We start from the raw sequence: 26,281 nt of genomic DNA, 5'->3' as shown, positions 1-26,281 counted from the left end.
GGGCCGCGGGAACGAACGCCCCACGGAGCTACTACTGCGAGACCAGGCCGGGGCCCCCATCTCCTCCCCCCAGCTCTCGCAGGAGCCGAAAACTACAGCTCCCGGCATGCCGTGGACTTGACGGCCCTGGCGCTGAGGCGGAGTCCCGCCTTCCTCCGGCCGGACCCTCACTCCAAGCCGGCTCCCGCTGCTCTCCTGGCCGCGCGCCTGGCAAGGACGCGAGCGATGGAGGAGACGCCGCCGCTGCTGCCGGGCTCCAGCAAGCCGCACCTAGAGAAGCTGACCCTGGGCATCACCCGCATCCTAGGTGAGTGGTGCGGGAGCCCCGCACTAGAGACTTTGGGAGCTGGGGAGCGTGGGGTAAAAGGAGCGAGGCTATGGGTTGCAGGTGGGCGGCGCGACGGTGGAAGCTGTTGATGAGCGGGCGGCGCCGCTGTGGCTTTGGTTGCCAAGGAGAAAGGAGTAGGGGGACGTTGTGTGCCTGTCTAGGCGGTGCAGGGTTTGTGAACTGGTTTCGGAGGCAGAGCTGGAAATAACTAAGCTTCCCTCCGTGCACGGCCCCACCCCAGGGTCCCTGCAAGGACGGGCAAAAGCATGCTAGCACGACGGGACATTGGTCCTCCCAGAGCCAGAACAGCACCCCTGAAAGGCAGAGGCTTTCCTTGGTAGCAAAGTGAGCAGGGCAGTGATGTCTCCGGCAGTGGGCTCGCGCCTCCCGAGTACGGCATCCAAACAGGGGTGGGATCCTGGTCCTAGGGATAGAACTCGCGCCACCGAATGGGTTGGATTTTTTTTCTTTCAGCGAACATTTATGCAACACCCACCGCTGTTACATTCTGGGGCTACAAAGATGAAACAGACTGTTCTGTGAAAGAAAACTGATCAGACTTGGTCCCTGGCGAGGTCAGGGAAGGTGGCCCCGGGAAGGTGAGGGACCTTTAAGTTAAGGAGCATGTTCTGGAAGAGATGCTAGTTGCTTGGCAAGCAGAGGTGAGGTAGGAAGCCAGGGGCAGGGTCTTTGTCTGTTTTTCTTCCTGATCTTATTCTTGCTCCTTTGATGCTGGCAGCTTTCTTGCTGCTAAGGCTGTGACCATAAACACACTAAGCTTGCACCTGCTTCGTGCTCCTTGTGCTTTGCTTGGCCTTCCACCTGCCGTGATTTTCCTCTGATTGTCTCTCTGGGATCATTCTGATCTTTGGTTAAATTTTGTTACCTCAGAAGAGCCTTTCTGGATAGTTCTAGTAACACCCATGCCTTCCATTTTCTTTCCTCAGCCTACTTTCCTCCTCCCCCAACTTTTTTTGAAACATCCACTACGATTACCAACTAATTGATGTTATGTGTTAGATTGTTTTCTTACATTTGTCTGCTTTCTGTGATAGAAGCTCACTGCAAAGTGTGAATTATTTTAAGCTTGTGCATGTTTAATATGAACATTGATGCAATAAAATCTGTTCATTGAGTACATGATAAAAATCATAGCCATCTCAATAATGCTGAAAAGGCTCTGGACAAAAATGTGATGCCCTTTCATGACTACAACTTTTATTCTTAAGGATTTATGTACTCGAAAGGCACAGTGAGAGAGAGGAAGGGAAGGAGAGATAGATGTCAAGATCTTCCATCTGCTGATTCACTCCTCAAATGCCTGCAACATCCAGGGCTGCACCAAGCTGAAGTGAGAGACCAAGAATGTTGTGCAAGTGTCCTACACAGTGACAAGGGCCAAAGCATTGGGCATCTCCTGCTTTTCCTTGCCCAGTACCAAATGGCTGGATCAGAAGCAGCTGGGATTAAAACCATCATTGGGGTGGTGGGTTGGAGGTGCTGTAACTCATGTATGACAATACTAGTCCCTGAGTTAAATAATAATAATAATAAGGTGCCAGCTTTGTGGTATAGCAAGTAAAGTCACCACCCGTGATGGTGGACACCTGCTTGTGTCCCAGCTGCTCTACTTCAACTGCCTAATAGTTGCTTGGAAAAAGAGGATGATTTGAGTGTTGGGCCCCTGCAACTCGTGTGGGAGACCTGGAAGAACTCCTGGCACCTGGCTTCAGTCTGGCCTGGCACTGGCCATTGCAGGCCACTAGAGATCCAAAGCAGCAGAGCAAAGATGAATAATGCTTTCAAAGAAATATATTTTAATTTAAATAAAAAATGGGGTATAATAGAGATAGCATTTCTTCAACCTAACAGACCATCTGTGGAAGCCCCATGGATAAAATCATACTTAATGATGAAAAACTGGCTACTTTCTTCTTAAAATCAGGAATAAGAAAAATGTCAGGGGTTCCCCCCAAAGCCACACCAGGTCTGAAGATTTGCTGGGATGTTTACAGTACCTGAAAGACATTTGCAGTCATGGCTGACTGTGGCTGCCTTATTGCAGCAAAGGGACTGTTGCAGGTGGGGCCATCAAGAATATATTAGGTGCAGGCTTTCAAGAGTTCTAGCTTAGTGAAATCACGTGGGAAACACTTAATCTCTTCCAGCAACGTTTTATCAGAAATATTGTCTGCCACGAAAGTTCACCTGAGCCTTGATGTCTACACCTTTCATTGGAATCAGTCATGTAGGGACTGCCTGCTTAGCATAAAGCCCAGATCCTGGAGTCCCTGAAGAAAAGCAGATGCTCAGAATGAACTGTACTCTTAGAGTTGAGACATGATGAGCCTTTCTAATCAGGAAGTGGTGGGATCCAAGTTCCCAGGTGACAGCCAAGGACCAAGCTTATGAGCAGTCCTCTCTGTAAGGGTTGAAGTCTTGCGCTTCCTGTTTTCACTGCTTCTGCACAGTAAGAATCCTCCTGGAGTGTGTAGGTTAGTAAGGAAGCTGCTAGTGGTGATGCTCACAGACCAATACGCAAGAACTCTCTTCTTCTGTCTGCCTCTCAGATTTTTTTGTTGTTAGAAAAAGGAATTCTAGGGGCCAATGTTGTGATTTAACAGATAAAGCCACCACCTGCAACACCCACCTCTCATATGCGTGCTGGTTTGTGTCCCTGCTGCTCTACTCTTAATCCAGCTCCCTTCCAGTGGCCTGGGAAAAGTAGCAGATGACGACCCAAGTGATAGGACCATTGTAGCTATTTGAGTAGTGAACCAGTTGTTAAGATCTCCCTCTGTCATTACAACTCTGACTTTGAAACAAATAAACAAATCTTAAAAAAAAAAAAGGCAAGGATATAGAGATTGGAAAAAAATTCTATGTATATACATACATATGCATGATATGTAGGTATATGTATATATATGTACATGTCTGTGTGTGTACATATATATACTCGCACACACTTGCAGATGACATTACCTTATATATTTAAAAAAATCCTAAGCAAAGAGGGTAAAAGAAACCTGTATACTAGCAGGTAATGATTCAAAAACACAATGAAGAAAATAATTCTGTTTGTAATAATATCAAGGAAAATAAAGTCATAAATAAACAGCAATCCATGACTTGTGAAAGCTTTGGAAGAATGTGGAGAAGTGGGCATTTGGTCTAGTGACTAAGGCGCTGGTTGGGATGCCAATCCCCATATCAGAGTGTCAGTGTCTGGCTCCAGCTTAGTTTCTGCTTTCTTGCAGACCCTGGGAAGTAGTGGTGATTCAGGTAGCTGGGTTTCTGCCACTCTGGAGACCTGGAGTTCCCTGCTCCTAGCCAATGCAAACATTTTGGAGCGTGAACTGTAGATGGGGAAAGTGCCTTCACTCTTGTTGTTCTGTCCCTTCCTCCTCCTCTGCCACACACACACTCATGTGAGAAATTAAAGCAGATCAAAATACGTGAAGTACAACTCATTTTTTTTTAATTGGGAGAGTTAACATTGTTAACAAGTCACAATTCCCCAAATTCATCAATAAATTTAGGATCCACATTTCCTTTCAGAATCTCATCCGTCTGTTGAAGAAATTGGTAAACTGATCCCATTCCTAGAATAGCCAATCATGGAAAAAAGAGAAAAGGATTCTTTCACTCCCTGTTCTTAAGTAGTTTATTACTTGGGGAATGATGAAGAAGTTCTGAACATGAACAGTGATGATGGTTGAACAACAGTGTAAATGTACCTTATGTCACTGAACTGAAAGCTGAAAACGATTAAAGTGATGAATTTCATGTGTATTATAGTACTATAGAAATTGGGTGGTTTTTTTGTATTAATTACATTGCATTATATGACACAGTTTTATAGGTACTGGGATTCCCCCTACCCCTCCCTATACCCTCCCCCCATGGTGGATTCCTCCAACTTGTTGCATAACCACAGTTCAAGTTCAGTTGAGATTCTTTAATTGCAAGCATATACCAAGCATAGAGTCCAGCATCTTATTGTCCAGATAAGTTCAACGGCTCGTTGAGGAGACCATCTCTGGTCTAAAGGTAGAGCCGGCAAAGTATTATCCCGATCAATTAAAAGCCCCAACATAACATCAGCAACAATTTATAACGTTATGGAATTAATTAACATAATATTGAGTAACCAATATGTTTAAAAAAATGCAGGTTCTTAACCACATCCTGTGACTACTTCATTGACATTTCAATTTTAGTTTATATACAACGGGGTTCTATACATCTTAAAATGGTTATAGATTACTCTTCAACTGTCTCGTGTCTTTTAATTATAATGTTTAGCATTTTATAGCATTGAAGCATAATTTTGCTGAACCTGGCTTTTTTTTTCAGGTAGTCTAGACTGGCTTATAGCTCTAACAAGACATATGTCAACAGTTTAGGTGCAGAACAGTTTTAGGGGTGTGCAGAGAAATCCTCAATACCCTAGTGAGGAGTAACTCATCTTTGTGTCCTACCTAGTAAGGTATAAGTGAATCCACACTGACCGTTTCTGTCTGATTCTACACTTTGCTTGTTGTTCTCTGTCTATTCTAGAATTTTTGTTTGTTTGGTTGGTTATTTGTTTTGAAGGGTGTCTGGAGCGATCCTGATGGTCATTGCAAGAGAGGGTGGGGACCCCAAGTTGGAAATAAGTAAGGACCAGAAGAAGCTCCTCTCTCTAGTCACAAAGGAAGTTTGCTGTTCTTCTGTTTCTGCGGACTGCTCAGGGCTCCTGGCTGTTGTTCTGATGTCCTTGGATCCTGTGAGGAAGGATTTGGGCTTCTTTCCTCCCATGTGGTAGATCTAAGCGGGAGTGGATGACCTCAGAGTTCTTGGCCACCGAAGACACTCCAATTCCCCATGGTCTCCTTGGCAGTTGGGATGTAGTCCTTGGTGCTCATACTGATAGTCCTTGGTGAGGATTCGCGAGTCTTCAGGGTTGGGATACAAGCCTCCTCCTGTCCCCCTGCTCCATTCTGGGGTCTCCCACTGCTCTGTGCATATGACCTCCTGTTAAGAGGTTGTCAGGATCACTCTTGATTCCCCCTATATGTCTTTGTAATTTAACTATTGTCTAATGCTGATTTGAGTCCGTTGTCTATGAGTTACCAATTATGATCCTGGTGGGTTCTATTTCATCTCTTCCTCACACATTCCAGGGAGATGGAAGATTTCTCTGCTCTCCCGCCCCATTACGGAATAACATAGGGTATTAAAAGTATATTAGGTTTTACAATTCTTTGATGTAGATCCTAAACAGTCTGACTTGCATTGATTGTTGGTTCATTGATTACTTCACAATATCTTGTTGCATGTGAGACAGGCTGTTTGAGGTTGAGATAATATTACATTTTACAGGTACTATTTTTCATATTGACATCATTTCATCTTAAATTAGAGCAAACATGTGGTATCTAACCTTTTGGGATTGGCTCATTTCCCTTAGCATTATGGTTTTCAGTTGGGCCCATTTGGCCACAAAGAACTGCATTTTTTTTTAAATAGCTGAGTAATATTCCATGGTATAAAGTCCAGATAATGACATAAAAGATGGAAGTACAGATCAATGGCATGAGATTGCTACTCCAGAAAGCAGCATCACATGTGTGGTTGACTGATTTTTGACAAGGGTATGAAGACAAGTCAGTAGGGAAAAATACTCTTTTCCACAAATGCCATGACAATTGGATGACCACAGGTAAAACAATCAAATGGAATTTCTACATCGTATCATAGACAAAAGTTGACTTGAAATTGCTCTTAGAGGCCAAAGAGCTGAAACCATGAATATTTCAGAAGAAAACAGATATTGGGTTTATTTTTGAGTGACTTTAGGCAAGATTCTTAAATATAAATGTATCAAAAGCTCAACCAAAAGAAAGTGAGTTTGGCTTCATCAAAAATTGTGCTTTTCAGGATGCACTAAGAAATGATAAGACATTCCACAAAACAATATCTGCAGAGTATAAATATGAAAAAAAATCTGGAATCCTAATGAGTGAGAAGAAGACACATCAGGCAGCATCTCTAGAGGCTTCTACCTATAGGCTTTGATATTTTTTGTTCTGTGATTGATCAGAGTGTATATTGCTTTCTTAAGCAGTAAAATACAACAACACTTGTGTAATATTTCTGCCAGGGAAATGGTGGTGGTTGGTTACACTGAGAAAACAAGCAGCCTCGGCTGTCAGATTTTCAGATGATAGTAGGTGTTTTGTGGTTTCGTGTGACAGATTGGTGAACAGCATTGTCAATATAGGAAATTTTCCATAAGCCAGGTTTCTCAACACTGGCCAGGCCCAGTCCCAAAATCTGATCGTGCTAATGATATTAACCTCAGGTTTGTTGTGTTAACTCTTTGGTGCCATCCTGCTCACCTTGCTTGGTCCTCCAAATGCTCCTCCTTCAGGTCCCCCACTTCAAGTGTACCCTTACCTAATTCTCTGGTTTGTGTAATAAGCCACTAATTTGTAATTCCCTTTGAATATTCTGTTATCCACACAAGTAAATGTAATTGTTTTCTCCCTGGCTTGAAAGACTTTTTATGGCACATCTTGTGTCTCAAAACCTTAATTGTTTGCCTGGCTCTAGCCATAAATCCTAAGTTCTCTAAGTGAGAATGCCCCAGCCTTGTGCAGTCATTTGTGTCAAAAAGTCACCTTCTCTGACACCCCTCAAGCCCATGACTCTGGCTAGTCAAAGGTGCTAGAGATACCTTAGCTAGTAAAGGCAGAGAAAGTGCACCTGTGGGCAATATCTCATTTGGTGAGATTGACCCCCCCCCCCGCCATTACTAAAGAGGAATGCCAAGGAGGCAGAGCTAGCATAGTCAGGGAGCTGCAGACAGGAAATAGGTGTTGCTGGAGCTGCTGCTGCCAAGCCTTGAAATGAGAAGATCCAGCTGCCTCATTTGCTCTCTTCCTCAGCTGTTCATCTCCTCCTTCCAAGTTTTATGAGTAGATTCCCATAAGTAACCTAGACATCTGCAGGGACCTATGCGTAGTGGAATCTAGGAAATACTGTTTTTAGTGTTCAGCTTTTTCAGTGCTAAAGCGTGCACTAGGAGGGAACAGGAGTAGGTATGGCTGAGTAGATCTGAAGTGACTGCCCTGTCATCTGCCCAGACCAGCTTTGCATGTAGTTCTGACATTATCTGCCATTCTGACTCCAGCCTCCCTGTGCATTGCACTCCTGTGGCCTTGAGAGCTGGCTTCACTCAGATTTACTGTCTGAAAGTTATTAAGATCAGTGTGCTGATTCGTTGGCCTATTGTGGAGGAATTCCAACATTAAGTATGATAAGACTCCATCTGTAGTAGCATCATAGTAGTTTTGCCTGACCTTACAGAGCCTCCACATAAGCCTGTTATGGTGAATAATTGTCCTCTTGCAGTGCTAGATACCAGATGGTTCAGTAGGTGTCGTCATATGATATCACTATGCAATAGCTGGGTTATTGGCAAAAATTCTGTCTGTACTAGTGTGGGTAGAGTGCTGGGTTGCTAAACTGTTCAGGCAAAACCCTATATTGCTTAAGACAGTTAAGGGTTGTGCCAAGGAACCTGTAACAACTTTTGCTCAGTTTTCTTTCTCTCAATTAAACCTATTCTTGGAGTCAGAGAATTGGCTTTGGCTTAACCACTCAGCCTCGTATCCTTGTCTGTACAATATGAATATCTTTAGTTATTCACAACATTGACTTTGGTGGAGCAGTGCTAAATGGGGTCATTTTTGAGAGGACAGAAAGTGTCTTTCATCCTAGCCAAGCAGGGACTGACACTTTTCCACACTCAGTTGAGTGAGGCTAAAAATAAAATGGCTACCTCTTTCTCATTCCAGGCCTAATAGCTTGAAGCTCATAATATTTTTCTGTCACAGCACCATTTTCCCCAGTATCGCTGGAAGAACATTGAACAGAAGGTAGAAAAAAGGGGTATAACCATGTAGTACATTTTATTGTTTCATAGCACCCTTATGTTTTTTCTCTACCAAGAGCAGTAGTACTGTCTTACTGAAGGTGAGAGGAAGTCCTACAATTTATGAATGCATAAATTGAGTCCTATAGTTAATGAATGCATAAATCAAGGCTAGAGTAATCGGATCTAGATTTCTTAGTTCCTATTTTGGGCTATTACTGCATCCCATGATTTGAGTTTTCTGATGATTGGAAGAAAGTTTATGATACATAGGAATACAGGCATAATTACAGAATTGTTCAGCCACATGAAACTAGATTAGAAATCCCCACTAGATTCCTAGAGAATTTAAAATACATTTCCATGTATTCCTTATTTACAGTGTGCCTAGACCTCATGGTGAATAATCAAGATACAGTTCAAAATAGCCAACATTGTGACTCTCACCCTCCATAAAAGGAAACAGTTGAAAGTGAGCTAGAGTAGTTAGAGTAATTAGTAATTTCATGGGGGAAGCAGGATCTTGAGTATGGCCTTAAGGTATAGGTAGGGTTTGTATGCATGAAGACATGGGCACATGTGTATATCAGGAAGGGGTACAGCACAACTGAATGTGCATACTGGGTATGTTTCTGGGGCAGGCCCTGGGGGGAGAGGCAATGAGGAAACAGTCACTGACTTCAGTGGAAGATTTGGATTTTGAAATGGAAGAAGATACAAACAAGCATCAGTCCTAATCTTCCACGCAAAAGCTAGACCCAAACAAGAAGGGAGAGGAAAAAAGCCAGAGTAGAGGAACGATCTACATATCATGAAAAGAGACAGATGGCTTTGCATGAGTTTGATATGACTGCTCAAAAGCTACCCACATTGGACAACTTAGCACAACAGAGGTGCATAGCTGTAGAGCCCAAATGTGTGAAATCAAGAGGCTGCAGCACCATGCACACTTTGAAACCTGCTAGGGGTGTGTGTCCTGCTGGATTCCTGAATGTATCACTCCAGGCCTCCACCTCTGTGTGGCCATATTCCCTCTGTTCCTGTCTCTTCATGTGATGCTGTTTGTATAAAGATACCAATTATACTTGATCAGGTTTACCTTACACTAATATAACCTCTTCTGAAATAAGTACATTGGCAATAGTCCTGTTTCCAAATAAGGTCATATTCTGAGTCATTGAGGTTTAGGATTCACCATGCCATTTTTAGAAGGACAAAATTGAAGCCAAAGCAGCTTTTGTGACAGAATTTATGCCCTGAAGATTTCAAAATCACAAGCTTGGGGCACCACAATCAATGTGACGTGTACTGAAATCTGTTGTACTCCTCTTTCACCCCAGAGTGAATGTTGACAGCAACTCCACAAAGAGAGGTATACCAGATTATTTGGAAAACTTTTTCTTCTCTGGAGATGTACAAGTAATGACTTACTTTGTTCTTGGTGTAGTTCTGGAGTATGAATCAAGCTGGCCCACCTTCTAAATGATTGACCTCAGGGAGTAGACAGTTAAATTCAAAATGAGGTATATTTGAAAGAAAATATAACAAGTTACAAGTTTTATAAAAGTTAATGATATCGGCCCGATGGCGTGGCCTAGCGGCTAAAGTCCTCGCCTTGAACACACCGGGATCCCATATGGGCACCGGTTCTAATCCCGGCAGCCCCGCTTCCCATCCAGCTCCCTGCTTGTGGCCTGGGAAAGCAATTGAGGACGGCCCAAAACTTTGGGACCCTGCACCCACATGGGAGACCTGGAAGAAGTTCCTGGATCCTGGCTTTGGATCGGCATAGCATTGGCCATTGCAGTCACTTGGGGAGTGAATCATCGGACAGAAGATCTTCCTCTCTGTCTCTCCTCCTCTCTGTATATCTGACTTTCCAATAAATAAATAAATCTTTAAAAAAAAAAGTTAATGATATGCTATTTCATACTCTTCTTTTAAATCATATGTATGATTTAAAATATATTTATTTATTTATATATAAAAGCTGAAAAGTTTACTGTGAAATTTCTACCAATCTGGAATCTCAGTTCTTTATTGAATGTGTAAAATGATTGAGCATCTTTTGTGAACAGGCTTTCTACCAAGGCAGCCACTCATGTTGTCCTAGGTTAATGGAACCAAGTGCCTTTGGGGGGGACCAACAAGTTCTCCCTCGATGCTGAAAATAAATGCTCATGCATATTCCTAGAGTAGTTTTCACATAGTCAACCTCTAATGTAAAATGTTGGAGAGTAGACCAAGTGCAACTCCACAGAATCTCTTTTTCTGCTTCAGAATCTTCTCCAGGTGTAACAGAGGTGAACATCACTGAAAAAGCACCTGCTGAACGTCATATGATTTCTTCCTGGGAACAGGTAAGCATTATCATATGGAATCCTTACTTCTCAACAGAGAGGTCAGCATCAGTGTGCCTGACTCTTATTTCAAGCCATCCTTGTCATGCGGGTGAAACTCCATGTTTTCTCTTTTCCTATCCCTCCCATTCTACCTACTTACTCATTATGAAGTGTTTTCTGTGAGCCCCACTAATCCTATGGAGGGTGTGGACATTCAAAATCACATTTAAGTGTTGTGAAAAAATAACAACCCCAAAACTAGTTAGATTGAACAAAGTTTACTTGAATAAGAAAAGGTTCTAGGGTGGGATGGCATTCCAGACCAAAGATAATTCAAAATGCCTCTCCTTTCAGTGAGGTGAGCTCTGTTTGTAAGGAAGGAAGAGACAGCACAAAGCCACAGCCAAATCACATTCATTCAGAGAATAAGCCTGGGAGGGACTCCCACGTGAACGCATGTCAGAGTTGCCAATGAACACACGGCAGAGAGAGAATGCCCTCCTTATTCGTTAGTGGTTTATATAGCACAGACAGTGGTGAAGGGCTTGAGAAGTCCGAGCTAAAGCTGTATTACCTACATAAAAGGAAAGCTTGGGCTAATTCTAAGGGTGCTTTGAGATAGCAGGATGCTCTGGGAGTGGGGTGGGCCTTCAAACTAGTAGCATGGAGGAGGGCTGGTCAAGACAGAACGGGGCTGTGCTAACTGGGCAGGGGAATAGAGGCCTGCTTGCTGCAGTGTAGGTGAGAAGCCAAATGGATCTAAGGCTTTTGTCTTCACTTCATCACTGTGTCTAACCAAGGAAATGGGAAATGAAGTACTTGAGATTGCCTGATTGGTACAGTTTGGCCTTTGCTTTATTTGATCATTTGTGCGTGTCTGAAGATTACACTGCTGTGAATGGCTGAGCTAATTGCTTGGTTAGGGTAGCCACTTAGGTTAGGTTATAATTTACTTGCCTATCAAGCTAAGTTTCATTTCACTATATACAGATTGTGCTTTGAATCAATTGTTTTCACTCAAGTATGGACATCAGTTTAGAAAGCTTAACACAGCAAAGATAAAGATTCAGCAAAAGGAGAGACTAAGTTCATAGATGGTTAGTAGGCATCTTGTGGCAAATCGCAATTAACCACATCAACAGCTAATGCTTCCCAACCTCCAGAACTTTAAGTCATTTATTCAGTAAACATTTTAAGTTCCTGAAATGGACTAGGCATTATATCTAGTTTTGAATCCTGAGGATTCAATGGTAATTTTTGCTTTTTAAGATTTATTATTTTTTTTGAAAGGTAGAGTTAGAGAGATTAATCTTCCATCCATTGGTTCAATTCCCAAATGGCTGCAACAATGGGGGCTGAGCCAGACTGAATCCTAGAGTCAGAAACTCTATCCTACTCTCCCATATGGATGGCAGGGGCTTAGTACTGGGGCTATCCTCCATGGCTTTCTATGGCACATTAACAGGGAGCCAGATCAGAAGTGGAACAGCCAGGATGGAATGCTGGAGTTGCAGATGGTGGCTTAAGCAGCTTTGCCACAATGCCAGCCCCATGACAATTTTTTTAAAACACACTTTTATTACCCCTTGATATGAAATGTCTGATAGTGTAGATTGTTCTGCGTGCAATTGCAGGTTGGACTGAGTACTGTTATAGAGGTGAGAGGAGCAATGCTAAGAGGCCTGACCTAGTTGAGGAAAGATTTTTTTTCCCACAGAAGCCATGAAAAGTAAATTAGGCATATGGGCTCTGGCAAGGAGCTTTCAGCCTGTGTGAAGGCTATCAGATGGGAAGGAGTACACTGTTCAAGTACAGAAAGGAGAGAACCATGGCCAGGACATGCAGGCCTCATGGACCCTCAAGAATTTGCTGCTTGTCTTGGTGGTGCTACTGCAGTATTTTGTGTAGGGAAATGTGAAGATGCAATTTTGGGGGACAGCTATTTTGGCTGTTTGAGTAGCAGATGAATTTGACTAGGGGCAAGAAATTGCCCTGCCATTTAATAAGTGTTTGCTACCATCACATACATTATTTTTGTATTGAATGAATAGCCACCCTGCAAGGTGAGAGTGGTAGCTCCACTTTGTAGATGAAGAAACTAAGGCTCTGATACCTTAGTGGCAGATAGCCTGGCTCTTGGCATGCCCTCTGTGCTCTGCCAGGCTGTCCTCTGCTGCAGGACAGCATTGTGGGAGTCTTGCCCTTGGCTGCCAGACAGCCCCCTTGGTGCATGTTCAGTGGTGCCAGTGTGACTGTCCTTGCCACAGAGGAGTTTCTCTCCAGGACTTTGACTCAGCAGCATCCCAGCTTTCTTGCAGGTTCACTCAGCCCTGTCACATTTGCACCCATAGCCCCTGAATTCTCTGGCACTGTCTAGTTCTTAGTTGCCCATCCTGTCAGAACCTATTGCAGGTGTGGCTGTGGCTCTCTACAAGTCTGGCCTGGTTGGCCTTGTTGGGAGGCACACAAAGAGAAGATGTGGTTGGCAACATCCCTGCTGGTCCTTTCCAGGCTTAAATCAGCCTTTTACAGAGAAGTGTCTCGCTACCATGAGAATGAGATCCTGATGTTACCTGAGGGATGAGGCCCTGCTAGGGAGGCTGAGGGGACAGGGATGCTGTGCCAGGGTGCAAACAGCATGAGGGCATGCGCAGTGTCCCTTAATGAAGGAATTTCTGAGGCGTATTGTTCTTCTGTGCAAATCTAGGACTTCGTGCATTTGTTGCAGTTTTGCTTGCTGCACTAGAATTTACTCTTTTGGAACATATCTTCCCATAGCTGCTCTTCAGGGTCTTTAAAGGATCTCTCAAGAATCTGCCTCTGGATTAGGCAACTGTGTTGAGTTCCCTTCAAGTACGACCGACACTTACAGATACAGTGACGCAGCTCATGTGAAAGCTATCAGGGGTCAGAAGGGGTAAAGGGGTCAGAAGGGGGAGGCATCAGAAAGTGATTCCTGATTTCCTGAGACAATTGATAGGGCCTTCTTCAGACGTTCTCACAATTTCTGTGATATATTGATTTGGGAATTTCCTCTGAGTCCTTCACTAAGCACAAATACACCAGATTGAAAATACAAGCAATATTAGGATGAGGAATGGAAACATGGTTTTTTTTTAAGATTTATTTATTTTTATTGTAAAGTCAGATATACAGAGAGGAAGATCTTCTGTCCAACGATTCACTCCCCAAGTGACCACAATGGCTGGCGTTGTGCCAATGTGAAGCCAGGAGCCAGGAACCTCTTCTGGGTCTCCTACACAGGTGCAGGGTCCCAAGGCTTTGGGCCGTCCTCGACTGCTTTCTCAGGCCACAAGCAGGGAGCTGGATGGGAACTGGGGCCGCTGGGACCAGAACCGGCACCCATATGGGATCCCGGCGCCCCCAAAGCATGGACAGGCTACCATATAGGGCCTGAATCTCTTTAGATTCTTATGGGAGTTTATAACTCCCCAAAACTTAGGAACAAGTTTTGAATGATTTCTCAATCAAAATGGGCCAGTGCTACTTGCGCTGTTTTTTCCCCCCTGTGTTTCTTATAAGCCATGGAGGGCAGGAGATTCGAGCTTGTCTTCCTTCCTCATCGAAATACTTGCTTAAGATCATGTTTCCACAGCAGCCCTGTTGCAGTCGGTCCTAACTCATGCCTATTTTCTAAGCTGCCTTTACCGGAGGAGAAAGGAGAGCGATTGATAAATCCCACTTGTGTAGGGGTTATGCTTGGAGACACCCCAGGGAACAGCCTGTTGCACCGTGTATCCGGTGTTCACAGCTGCATGAAGAGGGGTCCTATGCTGCTGCCCCTAACTGCAGCCCTCTGGGCAGCTTGCTGAGCTACCATATACTAGTAAGGCCACAGGGACATTGCAGTGTAGCAAAAAACAAACAAACAAAAACCTGAAGTAGATGCCCTATGCCAGCTGTGGGCCATGGAGCTGAGTACTGTACTGTCCTCACATTTGTCTTCAATGAAGTACATGGTTTGAAATCAGGGTTAGTGCAGGACCCACCCTGGCGATTATATAATGTGCTGTGATTCTGAGAGGCAAACACAGGAAGAAGGGCTGAAAACAGAAACTTGATTGACCATGTAACTGTGCAGTCCCCTGCATTAGGGGAAAACCTGAACTCTATGTTCTCATTTTCATCGATTTCACCGTATTTTGTCTGCCTAGGTTTACTCCACATGATGTGTATTTACTGTGCCTACCTGCCTTTTATAATGACAGTCCTTAGACTGTCTACACTGAGCTCTTCTTCTTCAGGCTCCAGAACATCCTCAAGCTCTTCCTCCTGGTGGCCTGGTGCCAGGAGAGGGCTGTCACTGTTGAGCCTTCCAGTAACATTTCATCGTTGCAGAGCCTTAGCAGTTCTCGATTAATTAGACTCTAATCCGAGGTAAAAATTCAGTTCTCTGATGGTGATACTGTGGCCCACAAAGACAAGCTCCTGTCGTCAGCTTCATGGTCTTGAAAATGCAGACTGAAGACCGAACCTTCCTGCAGCTAACTCTCAGAAGCCTCTGATGGATTAGTTGTAAGCATTCCCAGTGGGAAGAATCAGCCCCTCGCCTTCTGCCTGTGTCTCCTCCAGCTACTGAGCCATTTATTTCTTTATCCACCTCATAGGTGGAAAATTTTTCTAAATCCAGAGTCAGGAAACATTTTCTTTAAAGGGACAGAGGGTAAGTAGTTTAGGAACCTGTAGGCCTAAGCTGTCTCGTGTCTATTCATTCCATCATTGTGGCAATGAATGTACCATCAGTTGGTTCTGAATATGTATTCCTGTGGGAATCAAATTTTATAAAAAATACATGATAGGTGTCTAGGAGGCTATAGTTTACTAACACCCAATGTAAATGACCAACCAACCCTACCTTCACTTCCCATTTTCCATCCTGCAAACTCTATTCCTTGGACACCCCTGTCAAAATCACTGGTCCACTTGTTGCTGAAGCCTCACTTCACTTCCTTGCTGTCTTCTGCCTTCCCCCGTCACTGTTGACTCCTCTCTATCCTTCTATCGTGTTCCTCTCTTGGATTCTAAAGCACCTCCCTCTTTGCATTCTTCTGCCTCGGAGTCTTCCTCTGTTCTCTTGGTTCCTTACCCACAGCAGGTCCTGTTACACGTTTGTCTTTATTTAAAATGTTCAGCTCAAGGACATAGAATAGTAAACTGACAGTATCTTCAATGAGTAGGAATTAGTATTTTTTATGAAACAGTCCTGAGGTCAGTTACAGTTGATTCAAAAGCAATGACAATGTTAAGCTATTACTTCTGGAATTTGTCCTCTTCCTTTGTGGCAAAATAATTGCTCTAGACCCACCTGTGACGTCTGACTCAAGGTAGGAACAAAAGGGAAAGGAGGCTGTTAACCACCTGCCCCCAGAAGCCTCTTTGAACTTGAGTTTGCCGAGCACAAGTTGCAGAGGAAGGAGGTTCTGAGAGTGAGTATTTAACAGGGTGCCTTGCCTTCCCAAAGAAAATGAAGGCTGTGTCGCAGTGTAGCCTAAAATAGGTTTATTTAATTAAGCAGTCTCGTCTGCTTGCAGCTCCATTCCTCTTGCTGTTTCTAGTGCCAGGCTCGGTGTTTATTCCAGAACAGACAGAAGGTCCCAATTCAACACAAAACGTCAGGAAGAATATAAGCCCTCCCACAGCCACGGGGCCCTTATGTCAGAGATGAGGCCCCCTTCCCCACAGCCTCTGAAATACACATTTTTGCTTCCCTTGTAAATCGCCATGTTTGCTTAACATTGCTACAGGAATGTTTCCATGTATTCATTTGTACTCATCTCTGCGTTCCCAGCTGAATGGTGGTCCTTCTTGTGCCCACCTGTGCTCTTGCTGTGGTTGTGGACACTTCCCCAGGGAACCTGCTCACCAGAGAACAGCCCATTCAGAAACAGATTTCTTTTTTTTTTTAAGATTTATTTTATTTTTATTGGAAAGGCGGATATACAGAGAGGAGAGACAGAGAGGAAGATCTTCCGTCCGATGATTCACTCCCCAAGTGAGCACAACGGCCGATGCTATGCCGATCCGAAGCTAGGAGCCTCTTCCGGGTCTCCCACGCGGATGCAGGGTCCCAAAGCTTTGGGCCGTCCTCAACTGCTTTCCCGGGCCACAGGCAGGGAGCTGGATGGGAAGTGGAGCTGCCAGGATTAGAACCGGCGCCCATATGGGATCCCGGGCGTGCAAGGCAAGGACCTTAACCACCTCGCCATCGTAAACGGGCCCAGAAACACTGATTTCTGCCTGTGGTTCTGCTGCTTCCCTGGCAAAGTGGCAGGGAGGAAGCCTGGAGTACAGGAGTACCCAGAAGGACGAAAGTGAGCAGGAGCCCGCACTTCCCGCAGTGCTGGGAAGCTTTCCAGGGCATGCAACTGATAGCTCACCAAACTCACAAAGTAGCAGTACGTCTTAAGGAAACTATTATAGATAGGTTCTAGAGGAGAAGGAAAAAATATTGAAACTTGGGAGCTATGTGACTGAATCATCATTGGGATGACTTAGTCACCTGACATTCTAGATCTTGCTAAGCAGGGTTCCTCTTCTTCCTGGCTCCTCCCATTCCTGCCTCCTGTCCTGATAGCCCTCTTTTCCATTCTTTCCATTTTCTTCTTGCAATATTTCTATATCTACCCAAAAATTAAAGACGGCAAAATCTGGTGTAGGGAAAAGCCATCTTAAATAGTCTGATTGTCCTCTGGGAAAAAAACAAACTTTCCAGAATGGTTGGAGAGAAATTAAAATGTCAGTAACTGAACTCCTGGCTGGGCAATACATGTAGAAAATAACACTATAACACGTGTTATGATCACTCTTACTGGAATTCCCCAACCTAATTTGAAGATGAACGATTCCAAATTATCTTCCAACCCTTCATGGCTTGGTTCTCAGTGAATGCTGGGAAAGACCAGGAGATCGTAGTTTCCTGGTCTCCACCACTAGATGGCAGTAACAGGCAACATTTCTGAGCAGAGGCCAGCCTTTGAGATGACAGGAGTTTGTCAGTACTAGTAACCACGGGCTTCCCATGAGAAAGTCCTGCAGGTGGACAAAAGACAGTCTGATACACAGCGTTTCCCTCAAAGCTCAGAGAACATAGCCATATAGAAAGTACTGAAGTGAGACTTAAGCTCCAAATGACTTACTGGGTAGGAAAATCAATAGGTCTGAGGAGTCCAAGAATTCCTTAGTGTCACACATGAGAAAGAAAAACATGGAGAGAATAGAAAAACTGAGTTTGTAGATGAAACAAAAACTACATTTAAAAGATATATTTTGTCTGTTTACTTATCAAGAAGCACTACTGAAGAATCACCTGTAGGACTAAAGTTCTCTTTACACCTATAGTTTTCAAGGATGCAATAGCTTAAATCCTAATTCCCTAATCTTCTCTTGCTATCATGCTCAAACCCCTACCGCCTCCAGTAACTTACAGATTGTGTTAGCCCTTTTTGTTTCTAGGGTTTGTTTTTGAACGTAGGTTCAGAGAGCTCAAGTGACATGCTGAAGATCACCCAGCCAGTGGCAGAATTGGGATGTGAGCGGAGATTGGCCCACTGCGCTATACTTCCCCGTATGTGGGTTCTTAGAACCGACTGGCAGCATAACCTAAAGCAAACCCGATGTAAGCACTGTCACGTCTCAGGTGGGTTTTTAATCCACAGGCATGAGTAGAGTTATTAGCATTCATAGTATATTTATTAGTTTATCATTAGTTATATATTATTAGTTTCTTGTTTTCCTGTAACACCAAGTCAAGACATCACTCCAGGGAGTGCAGGAAAGGAGTGTGAGAAGTCGCCCTTCCGTCCACCCAGGAATTTGAGGGCTAACGAACACTAACTGGCTAGGCAAGTGGACAATATGAGTGAGTTAGAGTCCAGGCTTGGCCCGAGTACTTACTGAAAGCATCCTAAGATATTTCTTTGTTTGGATGATTTGTTACTCCTATGAGCTACTTTTACTTCTAGGCTGTTCTCAGGTCACCTGAGCACCATCTGACCTTGGTGGCGGTGTGACTGCTCTGCTGTCAGGAGGATCCCTTGACCTAGACCCTCCTTCTCCACAACTTTCTCTGTGTCCTCCTCCACTCACTCCCTTCCAGCTACTCTCCAGCCAAGGGTCCATGGAGGCATTACCAAGGCAGAGCAGGTGCCTGGCCCACTGTATCTAGTGGGACCCAAGTAAAGGTTCAAAGCTGCTGATTGAAGACCCCATCGCTCCTCTGTGGGGCCGTTACAGAAGCTTACCCGGAGTCTCCCTGTTTCAGGGATCAGAAACGTGGTCAGGAGTGTCCCTGGTGCTTTGCTTCCACCAAGTCCTCACCTAACAGCTTCTTTATGATTCTAGAAAAATGACTGTGAGATGCCTGAGGATGTGAAGAACTTTTACCTGATGACCAACGGCTTCCACATGACCTGGAGTGTGAAGCTGGATGGTGAGTCGGCCTCCTGGCTGGGGGGAGCAGCCCTGAGGGCACCTGCACCTTGTGAGTCTTGGACTGTGGATGGTTCACACAGGAACTCTCAGATGCACTGCTGCATCTGGAAACTGCCAGGGCTGACAGGCACTGTCTGCCTTGCCCACAATCTCCCCACGTCAGAACCTCACTGCTACTGAAGTGGAAGCTCCCTGGAGAGGCCTCTGACTGGAAGGAGATGAAGGACAATATTCCTCAGTTCCAGAAAACCCAGGCTGCCTGATAAATAATGCCTCAGAGGACCCCTAAGGCCTCAAGAGCCGACTCCCCAAAGCAAAGGACTTTCCTTCTCTCTTGTGCCTCTGAGTCACACACCATATGGTTCCTAGGCTGGATTTGACCTTCAGTGTGAGTAGAACAAAGCTTTGCTATGTGGATATGGTACTCACGATCTTGAACCTCTCAGAGATCATGGGGCTGCATGGGTTCAAAGGCAGCAGTGCATATTTGCATGAACACTCCTGTAAGATTTGATAGATTAGGAAACCCTGCAACAAAACCCATTCATGGCAGGCTTTCGCGCCTTCAACTTCCCGGCAGCCTTTATTGTCTCCCACTCCGGCCACGTCCTCAGATGCGCTTGCCTTGAGAAGCAGCTGCACCTGCCGCTGCTGTCCCTAAGAACACAGTGTTTCTTTCTGTTGCCCGGCACATCCTCAAAGCCCACACTTCCCTTTCTCTGCCTCCATACCTGAGTCCCTTTGTTCTGGGGGTGCACAAAGCCTCTCAGCCCATCTCCTAGCACTAACTAGGGGCCCTTGTTTATTTTACAACCGTTTCTCCAGTGACTTATAGACCAGCCTCCTCATCAGTTTCAGGGTCTTCTCTCGAGGCCTCTGGGCTCCAGAGCAGTACAGGGAGACAGACTAAACTGCCTGACCCACATTGTGGAGCCGGGCTGGCCTCTGCACCAGGAAATGTCCATGGATATTTTACCTGTAAGTCCTTCTTTGCTACTGTCATTACTTCTGTAAATTTAATTTGCCCTGGCCTGGGCTTCTCACCTCCATTGTCATACCCATTCTGTATTGGCTAGCCATAGCCAGTGACAGAGAAGGCAGAACAGGTAGATAGTCATAGTCTGTATACCAGCTGTTGCAGCCATTCCAGTTTTGGTCAGCAAAACTAAGTCTGTGTGTGCCAACCTATAATACAAAGGTCCTATAAAATATACCAGGAAAACACACAGTCTTCCCATTGCTTAGTCATACCCTAATCATAGAAGGCTTGAACCAAGCAAGAAGGCTGCCAGGTTCTTTCCGCTGAGTAAGGAAAAATGACAAATAGCAATTCTTCCATCATGAAAGCCAATTTTTCAAAAAGGTCAGAAAGGATCTACTATATAATAAAGCCTTATCACCTTTGGAATAAATAGCTCTGTATGCAGGATGCTGACTTAAGAGGAAGAAAAACCACATTTAAGCCTTTTTTTTTTTTCTTCAAATGAAATCACTAAGCCAAGACTTACTCCCTTTTAAAATTTTCATCATTTGCATCTTAATAAATATAGTGTGATATTCTTCATCACCTTTAGCCACTAGCTGTTGTTTCTTCTTGTTTTCCCATGAATGGTTGGGGCTTAGGGGCATGTGGTGATGGACCACCTTCTTTCCCCACTCTGTCAGATCCCTCAGCCATGGGATCAAAAGTAGCTGGGCTTCAGTTATTCAATGTGATGCTCATTGTACCTGCACTGTCACTCCATAAAATTCTTTTTAATGTTCCTGTAGATAACATCATTCCCCTGGGCAGCATGACAATTAACAGCATCTCCAAACTGATTCAGCTCAACCAGTCTTCCATGTACTCACTTCCTAATGCACCAACTCTGGCAGACCTGGAGGATGACGTACATGAAGGTACCTGAAGGAGTTTCTCCTCTGAGTTAAAAATCAGTTACTTCCCTCTTAGAATATGAAGAACCATCAGAAGTTACTACAGTATTTTATTATTTTCCATCAAACTAAAAGCCACATTCATAGATTCTTAAGACCCTGGGAGAAGTGTAAAATATAACATAGATCAACAAACAGAATTTTCATGAAGAAAATGCTAGGATTGGAGTTTTGTTCTATTTCTCACATTTGGTTCAGTGCTTGACACATAGTAGGCTGAAATGCTTCATGATCAACACAGCATCAGAGAGTACTTGAAAAGATCTAGCCTCAGCAATGGTGAATAATCAGCTCTAAGTAAATGCTGCTTCATCCTTCCTGAAAGAATAAGGCAGCCAAGTTCAAAGTCAGTTTCTAAGTCATTTCACTCTGAGCTATTTGTAATAAAACAAAATTATGCAGCATTTACCATCACAAAATTAACCATTTCTGACATTAAATCATAGGTGACCAGGCATGCAAACAAGCTGGAAATGATAGCCATAAAGAGGAAAATGGATAAATCAAAACAAAACCAGAGTTGAGATACATTTTGTAATTAGCCTTATGTGAACATTAAAACCTTCTATAATTGTATTCCATATACCCAAAAAGTATGTAGATGTGGAAAATTTGTGTCACACATACTTACGCACATATACACAAATGGCCTTCCTATTGGTAGATTATGCATATATAGACTCAACCAACTACAGATCAAAATATATGGGAAGAAATGTGCCTCCAACTCATATTAAACCTTTAGAGATAAAAACTAGTTTCTTAGACAAAAACAGAACAAGCCAGACATCCAAAAAAACCACCCTGGCTTAGATTATACAGAAGCAAAGGTTGAAAAACTTAAGATGTAACACTAGAAAGTATGCAAATGATACAGAAAGAAAAATTTTAATGAAAAAGCATCCTTGGGCAGAGGGACAAAGAGGGCCATGAGCCAGGAAACAAATAAGTTTTACAAGAATGATGGAAATTATAAACTCAATATCCAAAAGGCTTAAACCAGGAACAAGAGACATGGAGGGCCGATGTTGTGACACAGCGGTTAAGCCACTTTCTGCAATGGCAGCATCCCACATAAATGCCAGTTTACATCCCTACTGCTCTACCTCGTATCCAGATCCCCGCTGATGGGCCTTGGTTGGAGACTAGCATAAAAAAGTACAAGAATTTAAGGACATTTTTTACAAACTGAGAAGTAATGAGAAAGTAAGTGCCTATCCAAGACCGGGAGAGGCAGCAATAAGGAATAAGATACACCCACATGTATTACACTACATGACTTAGTTCTCCACATGATTCTCTACAATGTGTATAATATTCCATTTTTGTACAGGAAAAAGTGATGTGAAATGCATGCCATTTCGTTTTTACTAAGTTTATACAATCCTACTCCCAATAGTGTGTTGGCTTTCTTCATGTCACTTTTCCATAGATTCCTAACACTGTATCTTGGTGATGGGGAGACCCAGACAGATAGCAGAAGTCATAGATGAGGTCTAAAGCATTTATAGAATTCATTTGAAGACAGTATATAAGAATTTGTCTGAAATAGGCTTTTCCTCCATTTTCTTCTCCTTGCAAAGTCAGATGTAGGCCTATGTGCTTGAGTTTATTTAAACACTAACTTCTGTGTTAACAGGCAGTGAGGACCAGCCAGCGAAACCACACTTTGACTCTCGCAATGTGATATTTGAGCTGGACTCCTGCAATGGAAATGGGAAGGTTTGCCTTGTCTACAAAAGTAGGAAACCAGGTAAGAACCCTTTATCGACCTGATCCTATGGTTGGTTGTAAACTCACTGACCTTGTTTGTCAGCCATCACACAAAAGATGTGGTATCTCTCTGCCCTCCTGACCTGCTGTCAGGTCTCTTGCAGGTGTCAAGATCCAGAAAACTGTTTTGGTTCCTCCGCACATTGCTCTCTAAACTAATTCCTACAGTCTTTTTAGCCATCTTTAAGTTACTGCAGTGTGTTTAGGGTAATAGGTGAACAACAAGAGGATCATTCTGTTGATACACTCTGCAATGTGCTCATATATTAGATAAATAGCCAGGAAACACATTGGTCTTGGTTTCACATTTCTGTATATAGGCCAGATAACAGCAATCAAACCTAAATTACTGGACCTCAAGACTTTACAGAGAATCTGGAGAAAAAGCACCAGGCCCTTGAGCAGCAGCCAGCGCTTACCTGTCAGCTGGCAGCAGGCAGGTCAGGCCTTAGCTCAGGTACTATAACACTACAGGTGTGGACAGGGCCAACCTTCAGACAGTCTGTCTGATGAAGACATTAGAAGTTATCTCTGGTAGAGAGATCATATCCAGCTGGGACAATCTTTGCTGACTAGCCTTCAGACTGTAGATTGAACTATGCATAGGCATTAGATAAGGATTGGGAAGTGAATCAGTGGAGGAAATGTGACATCCAACAAGCAGCGGGACAGATAGTCAAAAGCCAGGCCTTTGTGAGGTGCAACTGATTGATAAGGAATAATAGACCCCACTTCATCGGGCCACATGGTTTATCTAGAAACTGAGGAAATGAAGGCAGGAGTCCAGTTGGCTCCCTGACATACAGAATGTTGAAAGCCAAGCAGAGTTTGGGCATAATGTAGAATACAGTTGCAAATCAAGGTTGTTTAGCTGAATATCACAATTTGAATGTAAATATTTGTGATCACCAGTAGCTGCCGTAGCCTGGACGCTAAACTAGGATGGGCTTGAAGGGGCAGCAGGAGCTGGTATGAGATGCCTGCTTCAGTTAACCCCGCCTTCAGACAGAACACAGGTGATTCCCATTGAAGCATCATGGCGATTTCTCTTGGTGTTTCTGGCTCTCGAGAGAGATATCTTCAGAAACACCTGAGCCATTCAGATCTGACTCCAGGAAAGCTGAGGCCACTCTGTGTTATCGAAGCAGAAGAGGAATGCTCCTCCACTCTGATAGCCTGAATGTACTTCAAGACGGTCACAGTCAAGCAGTGAGATCAACCAGCTCATCAATTCGTTTTAGGGCCCGGCACCATGACCTAGCGGCTAAAGTCCTCGCCTTGAATGCACCGGGATCCCATATGGGCGCCAGTTCTAATCCCAGCAGATCCACTTCCCATCCAGCTCCCTGCTTGTGGCCTGGGAAAGCAGTCGAGGACGGTCCAAGGCTTTGGGACCCTGCACCCGCGTGGGAGACCTGGAGGAAGTTCCCGGATCCTGGCTTTGGATCGGCATAGCAGCGGCCATTATGGTCACTTGGGGAGTGAATCATCAGTCGGAAGATCTTCCTCTCTGTCTCTCCTCCTCTCTGTATATCTGATTTTGTAATAAAAAAAAAAAAAACTTAAAATAACAGAGAAACTGGTAAAAGTAGTAAAACTAGGAAAAGGGACTAAAAGATTGGAAGTGGACATATAGGAACTTTTACTTCACATTTTATATTCTCACCCTTACTAGATTTCTTTTAAGCCGTTTATATTGACTTTACAATTAATAGAGAAATATTAAGCTATCCATCATTCATTGCTTTTGCCTGCTTTTTTCAGCATTAGCCCAAGACACTGAGATCTGGTTCCTGGACAGAGCATTATACTGGCATTTTCTCACAGATACCTTCACGGCCTATTACCGTCTGCTCATCACCCACCTGGGCCTACCCCAGTGGCAGTATGCCTTCACCAGCTATGGCATTAGTCCCCAGGCCAAGGTAAGGGGGTCATGTCAAACTATAATATGTGCAAAAATCCCTTGATAAACAGTTGAATTGCAGATTCTAACCATTCACATGATTCAAGAGATCCAGAGTAGGGCCCAGAGAGAGCCTGCACTTTGAGTCAGCAAGGCTGGCCATTCCAGTGTGGGTGGACAATTTCACTTCCTACTGATCCAGTTAAGTGGTTCCCAAACTTAAACTTGACTAATCCTCAGAAGCACTTGAGGGGTTTTCATTTTTCACTAAGTTTTATTGGGAGGTTTAGGTCAAGTTGATTGTCTGATTGGATCAGCAATACTCAAATGCTTATGGGAAGAATGTAAGTATTCCTTTGTCTTCCCAGGTCCTTCCCCAGAGGCAGCTACTCTAGCCAGTCTTTTGTGCCCTTTATAGACACTCTTGGTAGAAGATGCATGCGTGTGTTGGTGCCTTTATCCTAGATCCGAAGTGCATTGTGCTAGCCACGTTGTTCTGCACCTTATTCCTTTCACTTAATGCTTTGAACTAGAATTAGTACAGTTTCTCGGAGTCTGATGTATTCAAAGTTTCCCATTTCAGATTAGCAGTGCTCAACCTATACTCTTTTCTCTCAGCTTCTTTTCTAAGCTCTCTATCCCAGGCCCCACTAAGGGTCACAAAGGGTGGCATTTACCTTCTCTCCAATTTTGCTCTACAGCAATGGTTCAGCTTGTATAAACCCATCACCTATAACACAGACCTGCTCACAGAAGAGACTGACTGCTTTGTGAATAAGCTGGATCCCAGCAAAGTGTTTAAGAGCAAGAATAAGATTGTAACCCCCCAGAAGAAAGGACCTGTGCAGCCCACAGGAGGACAGAAGGGGGCTTCTGGTTCTACCGCCTCTAAATCCTCCTCTGGCTCTGGAAACTCCATCCGGAAATGAGCACTTGACCTCATCACTGTGGACGTCTCCATGCGCAGTTGGCTCCACCCTTTTTATGAATGTGTAGAACTACAGGCTTCTTCCCATGTGAATGACCACAACCCTAAGCCTGTTTCTGATGACAGCAGTCAGGAGTCAGAAGGACACAGTAAAGTCTCCCCCCGCTTCCCCTCACCCCTTCTTAATGCAGATGTGCCATCGCTGAGGCCACAGCTGTGGGGATGTCCAGATCTCGTTAAAGTGGACAAATAAAGCTACTGAGAGCTTTCCTGTTTTTCTAAACCCAACTGTCCATCCCTTAACAATGATTAAAGAAATCCTCTATGGAAACCACTGGTTTTGATCCATGAAGTATGATGACTGCACTGTTCAGCTGGTAGCCACTCATCACATGCAGCCACATCAGCTTGCATTGAAGAATCCTGCCCTCCCATGGGTGAGCCACGTTTCCAGTACACATGTGGCTACTGGAGTCCATAATGGATGCTGTGGATACAGAGAGGAACATTAGATTCTCTTCACACTGTCCTTCCTTAGATGACTAATTTGTTAGATGATACTGATGCCTACCTTGATGGGTCATATTTCATAAAAACACTCGGAGACTGGGTCATATCTTCCTTACATCCTTTTACTCTGTTCATCCTCTTCATTTTCCTCAGAAATTTGTCCTCCTCACCTCAACTGTTTCCT

The 26,281-nt window shown here is 44.0% G+C and overlaps 1 protein-coding gene across 1 annotated transcript; it reads left to right on the top strand.

The window, feature by feature from the left end:
* Positions 1-12: 12 nt before the first annotated feature.
* On the top strand, positions 13-25,918 carry TPGS2 (tubulin polyglutamylase complex subunit 2). Its single transcript, XM_040984918.1, has 7 exons — positions 13-307; positions 10,533-10,612; positions 18,956-19,043; positions 20,816-20,944; positions 22,620-22,733; positions 24,518-24,678; positions 25,361-25,918. Exons 1-7 carry the CDS (start codon positions 226-228, stop codon positions 25,586-25,588), a joined length of 882 nt encoding a protein of 293 aa, XP_040840852.1. The 5' UTR covers positions 13-225; the 3' UTR covers positions 25,589-25,918.
* The last annotated feature ends 363 nt before the right edge of the window (positions 25,919-26,281 follow it).

This window comes from Ochotona curzoniae, unplaced genomic scaffold (assembly GCF_017591425.1).
Source record: "Ochotona curzoniae isolate NIBS_2020 unplaced genomic scaffold, NIBS_Ocur_1.0 contig_43, whole genome shotgun sequence".
Lineage (NCBI taxonomy): Eukaryota > Metazoa > Chordata > Mammalia > Lagomorpha > Ochotonidae > Ochotona > Ochotona curzoniae.
Note: the sequence above shows the minus strand (reverse complement) of the source record. Positions and strands in the feature narration are given on the sequence as shown.

Excerpts from the sequence above, each read along its gene's own strand:
- TPGS2 (XM_040984918.1), top strand. The coding sequence starts at position 226 with ATGGAGGAGACGCCGCCGCTGCTGCCGGGCTCCAGCAAGCCGCACCTA. Across the intron at positions 308-10,532 it reads GGGCATCACCCGCATCCTAG|AATCTTCTCCAGGTGTAACA; the intron begins GTGAGTGGTGCG and ends TTTCTGCTTCAG. Across the intron at positions 20,945-22,619 it reads GGAGGATGACGTACATGAAG|GCAGTGAGGACCAGCCAGCG; the intron begins GTACCTGAAGGA and ends CTGTGTTAACAG.